The sequence below is a fragment of the Lygodium microphyllum genome, chromosome 14, assembly GCF_053477565.2.
Source record: "Lygodium microphyllum isolate KBCC chromosome 14, Lygodium_microphyllum_v1.1.10, whole genome shotgun sequence".
NCBI classification, from domain to species: Eukaryota; Viridiplantae; Streptophyta; class Polypodiopsida; order Schizaeales; family Lygodiaceae; genus Lygodium; species Lygodium microphyllum.
This window is the reverse complement of record NC_141148.1, coordinates 47,082,683-47,093,021: the sequence shown is the minus strand read 5'-3', so window position 1 is coordinate 47,093,021 and position 10,339 is coordinate 47,082,683. Positions and strand designations below refer to the sequence as shown.

At 40.1% G+C, this 10,339-nt stretch overlaps 1 protein-coding gene across 1 annotated transcript; it reads right to left on the bottom strand.

Moving 5' to 3' along the window:
- Positions 1 to 5,437: 5,437 nt before the first annotated feature.
- LOC148025572 (cholesterol 22-monohydroxylase CYP90B52-like) lies at positions 5,438 to 9,145 on the bottom strand. The gene is made up of 9 exons (XM_087691992.1): positions 8,949 to 9,145; positions 8,042 to 8,366; positions 7,403 to 7,555; positions 7,081 to 7,323; positions 6,707 to 6,805; positions 6,524 to 6,602; positions 6,147 to 6,253; positions 5,910 to 6,037; positions 5,438 to 5,531 (listed from the first exon to the last, which is right to left on the bottom strand). Exons 1-9 carry the CDS (start codon positions 9,143 to 9,145, stop codon positions 5,438 to 5,440), a joined length of 1,425 nt encoding a protein of 474 aa, XP_087548118.1.
- Between the last annotated feature and the right edge of the window lie 1,194 nt (positions 9,146 to 10,339).

Below are 10,339 nucleotides of genomic sequence, written 5' to 3'. Positions count from 1 at the left end.
TGGTCTGCCCTTGCAAGTCCTGTCGATACCTGTGAGCACCACACTTTGGACATGTCTCCATAGTCTCGTATTCATCTCGAAACAATATGCAGTCGTTGATACATGCATGGATGTTATTGTAGTCCATGCCAAGCTTCCGTAAAACATGTCGTGCATCATCACGAGACTCAGGCATGGTGTTTGCAGGTGGCAATATATGATATTTCAATAACCTGAAAACATCATAAAACACCTTGAAAAATCCATCCATATTTACAATAATACTGTTTAAAAAAAAAACAATGAAGTCTGTATGCAAGGTACCTGAATAACTCAGTCACACTCGTATCGCTCCAACCGTATTTCGCTTGCACACTTAAGAGTGCAAGCAATGTCTTCAACCGAGATACTCGGCACCCATCATATAATGGTATGGATGCTTCCTCTCTAAGCGGGTCAGATGTCTCAACATCCATGGGAATCAATGCATCGATCATTGCCTCCATCTCAGGCTCCAAGATTGTAGGCAAGTCGGGAAGGTTGTCTGTCTCCTCTGGCATTGACGATATAGATGGGCCTTGCGAGTGGTCTATTGGCTCCTGCCATCCATCCATCTCACGTCCACGAACTCTTCTAATTGGCCGCAAAGGGTGCTCTCCCCCTTGGGTCGAGACATCACCCCCCTGGACACAAAATTTGCCAACAAGACCCAATCTTATTGTGTATGGTTTGCAATTAGCTTGAGAGTACAATGCATGAAAAATGCTAACTTGAAAATACCGTTTGCTGAAAATCTGCAATCGCCTGATCAATAATCTCAGGTTGAAACTCGCCAAATCGTCGTACGTGTTCTATAGACAATCGACGTTTTCGTCTAATTGCCAACTTGCATTGAGAGCAAGGACATGGGACACGCTGATTAAGATACGACTCGCGGTCTTGAACAATAGGACCTTCTTCGTTTGCCATCTTATCTACATTACAGCAAGCGAGGCTTAAATGGATAGCTTTTTGGAGATGTACGTCAACTTGCAAGTTGACCATAAACCTTGCATTGTATATAGTAGTCGAGAGATTTTCCGATGTTATATCTCGGCCTTGTATCATGCTCAACGATTTGTTTGTCCCGGTAGATAATTTTTTGTTATATCTCGGCTTTGAGTATAAGTAATCCATTTTAAAATTAATGCGCGCCATCTATGAAATTTTACAACTATAGTAATAAAATTTATTTCAATCAATTCTACTCATAGTCATAAGACCTGAGAGAAATTATCCTATACTCAATTTAAGGGATCTCCACTTCTATAACAATAATTTTGGGTTAATTTTGATGAAGTACGTGGCCGTATGCAAAGCACATTGCATACCATTATCGATACGTATATTATCTTAAATTTCATTCCCTTCCCTCTCCCTCTCCCTCTCCCTCACCCTCTCCCTCTCTTTCTCTCACCCTCTCCCTCACCCTCTCGTTCTCTTTCTCTCCCTCTCTCATTTCCTCCCTCCTCCTCCCTCTCCCTCTCCCTCCCTCTTTCTCCCTCTTTCTCCCTCTCCCTCTCCCTCGCTCCCTCGCTCCCTCTCCCTCCCCCTCCCTCTTTCTCTCCCTCTCTCATTTCCTTCCCCTCCCCCTCCCTCTCCCTCTCCCTCTCCCTCTCTTTTTCTCCCTCTCCCTCTCTATCTCTCTTTCTCTCTCATTTCCTAAACAAGCAAAAAATAAAGTGATTTAAACATCCTCCAAGCAAAAGGGAGAGGGAGAGATACAATGCACTCTCACTCTCTTTCTCTTTCTATCCCTCTCTCATTTCCTTCCCCTTCCTATCCCTCTCACTCTCTTTCTCTCTCATTTCCTCTCCTAAACAAGAAAAAAATAAAGTGATTCAAACATTAAACAAGCAAAAGGGAGAGGGAGGGATAGAGAGAATGCACTCTCCCTCCTTCTCCCTCTCTTTTTCTTTCTCTCCCTCTCCTATTTCCTCCCCCTCCCTCTCCCTCTCCCTCTATTTCTATTTCTCTTTCTTTCCCTTTCCCTCTCCCTCTCCCTCTCTTTCTCTCTTACTCTCTCGTTTCCTCTCCTAAACAAGCAAAGAAGAAAGTAATTTAAACATTAAACAAGCAAAAGGGAGAGAGAGAGAGAGAGAATGCACTCTCACTCTCTTTCTCTCCCTCTCCCTCTCTTTCTCTCCCTCTCTCTCCCTCTCCCTCTCCTTCTCTTTCTTTTCCTCTCCTAAATAAACAAAAGAGAACGATTTAAACCTTCAACAAGTAAAAGAAAGAGAGAGGGAGACTCACCAATGAGATATGGCGAGCGTGGGCGGCTTCTCTTTGCAACGAGGGCTCCTCCTCTCCTTCGCGAACAACGACGGTGGCGGTGGCGGCGGCGGCGGCAACAAGTCTCTTCCTCCTCTTCTTTCACAAAGCCTTGGCTCTCTCCCTCGCTCTCGCTCTCAAAAGGCGAAGAAAACAAAATGAAAACGGCGCTCTGGTTTCGGCCGCGCTTTTTTTTCCCTGCGGCGTCGCTATATGCGTCGCTATATGCGTCGCTATTTGCGTCGCTATTTGCGTCGCAAATAGCGACGCAAATAGCGACGCGTATAGCGACGCATATAGCGACGCCAATAGCGACGCCGATAAACGCCGTCGCTAATCGGCGTCGCTATTGCCACAGTCCCTTGTAGTGTATATAATAGTATGCTACTACAAGCCATAATAGGTGGCTTCAACAACATGTATAGATGTTCCATGTACTTCTAGTAATACAAGCCACTTTTAATCACTTATGTTGTATATATTTAATTATGTCAATGTATCTTATTATGCGTGGTATTTTTTAAATATGTGGATTCCATTTATTAAGCTAATGAATACTAGCAATGTTGGAATCAAAATATCGATAACAAAGAGACTCTATAGGGAGCACAAGACTAACTTGATCATGAACTCTCTTTCGAGAGCTAAGGAGGGAACTTTTTAAAACTTCACAAACTTTTTGAATGTCAATTGAAAAATGCTTTGAAGATAGCCTTAGAATCAACTTTATATTTTTTAAATGTTGTGCATAGGATTCAATCTCCATTATAGCCCCATCTAACCTCTAGCATTGCAACACATGAAGGGAATACTAATGAAAAGTTCCAAGGTATAAACAAAAAACTTTGATGATGTCAGAATATACACCAAAAATTGCAAGTATGCACATTGGTATATACACTAGTAATTACTCATCATTGACACTTGGTAGGAATATTAGCAACCACATGAATGCTATCATCAAAGATACCAATGCAATATAAATAAATCTACTAACAAATTGTGACGGTAGTAAAACAAACTAGAACAAATCTTGTACTCTACTCATTGTCACACATTTGTTTAGGGAAAGGCAAGCTCTATAGCTCCTTCTTCTTGGTGTTTTTCCTTTTTCTTTCTCGTTATGTTTTGTGGTATTTGATGAATGCAAGAGCTCTTTATACATGCTATCATAAGCTTCAAAACCGTGTCTTCACTATAGTTGCTTAATTTCTTTGTACATTTGTGGTATTTTATGAATGCAAGAGCTCTTTGATACATGGTAATATAAGCTTCAAAACTCTGTCTTCACTATAGTTGTTTAATTTCTTTGTACATTTGTGGTATTTGATGAATGCAAGAGCTCTTTGATGCATACTATCATAAGCTTCAAAACCCTATCTTCACTATAGTTGTTTAATTTCTTTGTACATTGGTATGTACACAAGTAGTTACACATCATTGACACATTAGCACATGTATCAATGACCATATCAAACATACCAATAAAACTATTGACAAATATTGTGATGTTGCTTAAACAAACCAGAACAAAACTTCTAATCTACTCATTTTGTCACACATTTCTCTAGGGAAAGGTAAGCTTCATAACTCCATATGCCTTTTTGTCTTAATTTGTAATAAGTTTGGTTGTCTATGGTTCATACATACATACATATATATAAGGAGAGAGAGAGAGAGAGAGAGTGTGTGTGTGTGTGTGTGTGTGTTTGTGTGTGTGTGTGTGTTTGAAAAATCAAGAGAGAAAGTGGCAGAGTAGAGCAAGTGGGAAAGAGGGCTAGAGAGAGAAATCAATAGAGAAAGAGGAAATAGAGGGAAGAGAGAAAGCGAGGAAGAGGGATAGGAGATGGAAGGGGAAAGATGGTTTGAGAGAGAAATCAATAGAGAAAGAGGAAATAGAGGGAAGAGAAAAAGCTAGAGGAAGAGAAGAGCAAGAAAGAGATTAATAGAGAGAGAGGGAGAGGAGTAGGAAGAGAGAGAGAGATAGGGGTAGGGAGAGAGAAAGAGAGAGTTTGAGAGAGAGAGAGATAGAGAAAGAGAGAGAGGGAGGGCTAGAAGGAGAGAGATAGAGAGGGAAAGGCAAAGGAGGGAGGGAGAGATGCCTCAGATGAGTTTTGAGCATGGAGAAAGTTCATATTCTTCTATAAGCAATGGTGGATTTTCAATCAAAATAAGCAGGTGGAATTTTCTATCTCTATTTATGTGCTTTTCTATTACCCATGATTTCTTTCCTAGGACGGATGCATATATCATCATCGGAAGTCTTTATGAATGAAGTACTTATTTATTGCAATAAGACCATTCTACTTGAGATCATTATTGTAAATGGTCTTATGACACAATTAGCATTTATGAACTTTCACATACTTTTAGATGTATTTAGGTTTGTTAGTTTTTTCCCTTGTCATAGGTCAGGAGTTTCCAAACATAGTTGGAGACCATTGACTCACCTATAAATATGCTATACATGTGTCCTCTAAATGTGGAGACTATATTGAGTTTCTATTTTGCTTTGTCAGCACGTCCTAGCATAATACACCTTGAACTCTTTTTACATGGTGCCAAATTAGATATTATAACAATAACCAACACAAATGTATACTTGTTACATTCCTAAGCTTAAAGTGACTAAAAACAAAAGGGAGAAATGAGCATAAAACCCCACTATATATGCTACAACTTGTGGGATTCTTGGATAGCTTTTGTTCCAACCACTTTGAGTTAACCTACACTCAACAAGACATTTTAAACAAAACTTAAACTTGTTGTTGTAGGGGAAGAATAAGTTAACATTTGAACATCTTGCAATTGTATTCATTTTTCTTTGAAGCAAATAGAGAATTTACACTCAACAAGACATTTTAAACAAAACTTAAACTTGTTGTTGTAGGGGAAGAATAAGTTAACATTTGAACATCTTGCAATTGTATTCATTTTTCTTTGAAGCAAATAGAGAATTTGAATATGCCTTGGGGGATGTGAGGTGCAGGATTTGAAATCACAAACCCCTTAAACTCAACCCCACACCCAACCCACTACACCATGACCACCTCATGGAGGAAAATGCTTCTCATTACAAGAAATGCATATTTGGAGTTCGAAGAATACATTGGAGTGAATGTAGACATAAAGACATGTCTAAACTAGATCATTGTAATTTTTTTACCTTGATCGGCAAACCATTTGGAAAGTCAACAAATATGAAGGAGGTTGGTAATGGGTATGGCTCTGCTAATGCCCACCTGGAAAAGAACATAAACAAGAATGGTTAAAAGAAGTGTTTGCAATTTTCATAGTAGATACATACATGTAGAATTAACACGTGTGTATGTAAAAGAACGTACGCAAGCATCTTAGCCTTTGTGGTGGTAGAACCGTTAGTAGAAGTGTTTCCAATTTTCTAACTAGATACATACATATAGAATAACACATGTACACATACGAGTGGCGTGAGCTATCAGCCTGCATTGTGACCTGGCAGGAGTAGGCTCTTAAAAATACTGAAGCCCCCTATGCAGCATAAATACTTAGGCAGATGTGCGAAATCATAACCTAGCACAATTACTATAGCAATACATTAGATGTATATACCCTTGGTATAATGAATCTGAAAGTCTTACTCGAAATGCAGAACCGCATAATGCAGAAACAAGGCTATCTCTAGTTTCGCAAGCTCGATTCCTGCGCACGTTCTGGGTCCTCCCCCGAAGGGCATGAAGTAAGGTTTAATGTTCCTTTCTTCATTGATCTGTTCATGGTCAGGAAAAATTAGCAATATCTGCATTAGCTCAGTATGCTGTAATTTTGTCAGGCTACCATACTGTGCGGTAAGGTCTCTTCGTTTCCACGTTGGGTACCTTCCACCTTCTGGGATTGAAGGTTAGTGGATCTTCATAGCTGGTCGGGTCCAAGTGAGGAACAGTGAAAATTGGTAAGACCTTCCATCCTTTTGGGATAGTGTAACCTGAAACGAATACACAAGACCACCCAGCGAAGTAGTTACTGTGGCAATTCTGCTTTGCCAATAGCAGTACATATAATATACAACAGTAATACGATATCCCATTAAGACGCACGGCTTGAATCAACAACTAATACGACAGGCTAATACGAATCAAAGCATACCCTTTAAAGAAACCATAGTATCATTCATCATACTACTTATTGTAGATTACGGGAGAATTAGACTTCCCACTTCTGAACTCAAGGTTGCTTAATAGATCTAGTTTCTTACCTCCGAAAGACACATCCTGAATCGCCTTCCTATGGACGAACCTTACAACGTTCCCTAATCTTAGGGTCTCTTTTATAACCTGAGATCATGTTCCATGTTTTTGCAGCGAGTCTTATAAACCATTCGTTTGTATTGAGCTGATGTATGTGTAAGACAACAATTGTCAATAGAAACTATACTGACACATTGAGTATACTCCATTTTCTTGTATTCTTCCCAGGTTACACTCCCATCATCGTGCTGGCACATGCTCCTGCTTGCCGTTAGGTTCTGATGTTCTTCCTGGCCAGACAACAATGGTACTTCAGTGCAATGGTCTATCAATTAAAACAAAAATGCCAGAGATTCTCATCTATGTGACCAGAATTATTTGTCTATCATTACAGGGGCAAATGCAGAGTTCAAAGGGCATCTAGTAGAAAGCTGTTCAGGTGCAATATGTATACTGCATCTCCATGAAGAAAGATTGATAAATAATCCTAAACTTGTGTGGTCCTTCTATAAGGAAAATAGTATCATGAACATCTTCTGTGCAGCTTTAAGATAGAAGAACTTACTCTCAATTCCTGTTGTACATGTGGAGAAAGAGCTAGAAAATAGACCGCTAGACTCAGTGCAACTGATGACGTTTCATGCCCAGCAAACACCATATTCATCACTAGGTCCAGCACCTGCTCATCTCCTAGGGAGCCATCCTCTATTAAAAACTGCAGGAAGTCTGTATACTTTATGTTATTTGAACTGTTTGATCTTCTCATCTCCATGGTCTCTTTGAGCTTGTCCATGATCCTTTTCTTGGACTGCTACACCAAATACACTTGGACATTTGTAAAGGAGTGGAACATCCCCAAGGAATATTCTCAAATACTTAATGCATACCCTCAATGCCGTGTTGAATGATGTGCCTGGAAGATTGATAGGAAGCCCAGTAAATCCTTTCATGAAATTATCATACTCCTTGATGAAGAAAGCTGTGTCCGGGTCTGCAGAGGTCAAGCTCAGCATTTCTCTGACCATCAACTTGAAGGTGAACTATTTCGCATGAATGACCATTAGATAACCACAGAATCAGATGAAGCTCTCTGAATTCAAACAGCTAGCTGCGTATAATTACTAATAACAGCAGGCAATGACAATAAGCACTAGCTATTTATTAACAAATACATGTGTTTTATCCAGCATTAGACAATGTTTCAGTGTGCATTTTACAGTGTGCAACATACAAAGTAGGTAACGTTAACTTCCACCAAATATGCCAGTTATATTGAGGAACATATATAAAGACCTTCTGCAGACAGATTGATTGAGTTGCAAGCTATAATGCACAAATGAGATGCTGGACATCGTATTTAACAATAATGAGATGATAAACAACAATGGTACATCATTATTATATTCATCGTTAAATGATAAATACCATGTTGATCATTACTAATGAGATGCTGGCCATCATATGCATCACTGTAAAATGTAGAAATGAGACACAGGAAAGATGATCGAAGGCTTTTACGATAATACCTGTTTTGAGTGCTGATGGGCAGGTATAGTGCCCTCTGATGGCCATGTTGAGAGCGTTGAAACCACCTGCTCTTGTATGTGGTGTAGAAAGACATCTTTGAGCTTTTCTGCCTTCATGAAGTTAAATGCCATAGATCGCATTTGGTTGTGCAGGTCGCCAACAAGCGTGAGCATGGACCACTTGCCCAAAATGGTGCATACAGAGCTTGGATAGCTGATAACAAAGTGTGTGCCTTCCTTCTGCCAAATGTACTTGTTGAGAGCAGGGTCACATGACACTATAGTGGGGCGCCCAAATAAGTGGCTCTTGAACACAGGTCCATATCTGCAACAGATGCAGCATCATAAGAATAAGTGTAATATTAAGCATAGTGGAGGCCTAATAGGTGAATGCGAGCTAGTTCATTAGGTGAAGTTGGAATCTAATGTATAACAAGCTGACTGTACATGTAATGCAGTAGGTTAATATCAGATGTCATAATCTCAACGCCAAAATTTCTAAATAAGGAAACATGACATAATGCAAGCCTGTATCTGTCGAAGTGATGATTTCCTCAAGCAAGAACGCATTCAATCTTGGATCCTACTTCTGGTGGAAGTCCTTTGAAATACGAAGCATTTGCTAGCTACAACAGTGCTCTCTAGGAGTACAACATCAATCAGCACATCATAGACTACGTATGAAGGCATCTCATCTCGTTCCAATGGAAGCTGATTCCATTACTGTCTATAAGTAGAATTCCGATCAATACATAGAAAGATTACTTCTGATGGAGTCTCACGGACATGATATGGAAGCCGATCGGCGTTTGAAAGTTATGTCATTATTCATAGTGCAATCAGCAGAGATGGTTCAGGAAAGGAAGTGTATTTGAGTGTAGTGGATAAACGCAGTTCTAGTTCTTACCTGGAACAGTGGTAATCCATGAAGGGTCCTGCTGAGCATGCGCTATGAGGATGGCAAAATGCAAACGTCTTGCCGATGAAAGGCAGGCCCATTGGGCCAGGAGGCAGCTGGCGACGATCATAATAGTTGAAACGCTCACGAATTAATAAGGCTAACACAGTGGTGACGATGACGGAGATGAAAAGCAGAAAGAACATTTTCTCTCTCTCGCTCTAAGCACCAGTAAATGGACGCAGTAAACCGTGCGCTCGAATTTTTCTGATTCCAACGTGAGTTAAACCCTAATTTTCTTTTCGTTCGGGAAACCCTAAATAATTTGTAGCGGCAGTATAATGCCATGCCTGTTCGCCGCTTTACGTAGGTTGGCAGCCGCAATCACGTGAGATGATCGTCATGGACATGCGGGCGTATATTTTCTATCACGTGGTAGATCTAATTGCGCCCTCCCAGAAAAGCACGAATTATGTTACAGATAACAGTCTAGAATACATTATATGCAGCAAGAAGTCGTGCCTTAAGTCGCGTCACGCGTGATTACCATGCCCTATAACATTATATAATTCAACTCGCGATTTCTTTATAAGTTCAGTAGACTCGTCATTCATCTCATAAATATACAGCAAAATATTGCGTCTTTAACGCGAGATTCATGATACGTAACCCAAGACTTAAAAACTCCCTCGGTTGTACCCCTTTAAAAGGAACTCTAGATGTCCGAACTGCCCTCTAAGTTAAATTACATGCTTTATGCCTAGATTCTCTCTGTGCTCCGCATTAGTATTCTCATGGTTCAAAGGCATGTTTCAAATGGTTGGAGCGTTTGTAAAAGTTGATATAAAGAATATAATTTGACCTTTGAAAGCTTTGGCAACTTAGACTTATACAATGTTGAATACATGAAAATACTATACATAGAGATTCGGCAGTGATTGGGATGTAGGGAGTGGGAGACTAAGGTTGACACAATCAAGCTTACACTATATCTCCAGAGAACCCTAATGATCATTTTCTAAAGTTTATCAAAGATCGATACATTTAATGGTAGTTTTATTCATATTGTAGTGTGCTCACAGAATGGGACCAAACTGAGTCTGCCTCTAGCATGAGAGTGCACCTCCTTATATTCATAGATGATAATTACATGCCAAGAACCCTTGAGTGTCCTACCACACTAGGTGGTCGGGGCACACACACCACATCTCCCCCCTTAGGGGAAAAAATATGAACTTTTTTTTAAAGACTCAACTGAAGACTCCATTAAAGACTCAACTGGACAACTTGGAGCTGTCTATTCTAGCGCCTCATCTAGGAGAAAGGACTTACATCTGAGGGACTCGACTGGACCGAACTCGACTCCACTAATAAGGAGTAATATCACGCCGAACTCCACT

Excerpts from the sequence above, each read along its gene's own strand:
- LOC148025572 (XM_087691992.1), bottom strand. The coding sequence starts at position 9,145 with ATGTTCTTTCTGCTTTTCATCTCCGTCATCGTCACCACTGTGTTAGCC. Across the intron at positions 8,367-8,948 it reads ATGGATTACCACTGTTCCAG|ATATGGACCTGTGTTCAAGA; the intron begins GTAAGAACTAGA and ends CATCTGTTGCAG. Across the intron at positions 7,324-7,402 it reads CATTCAACACGGCATTGAGG|TCCAAGAAAAGGATCATGGA; the intron begins GTATGCATTAAG and ends TTGGTGTAGCAG.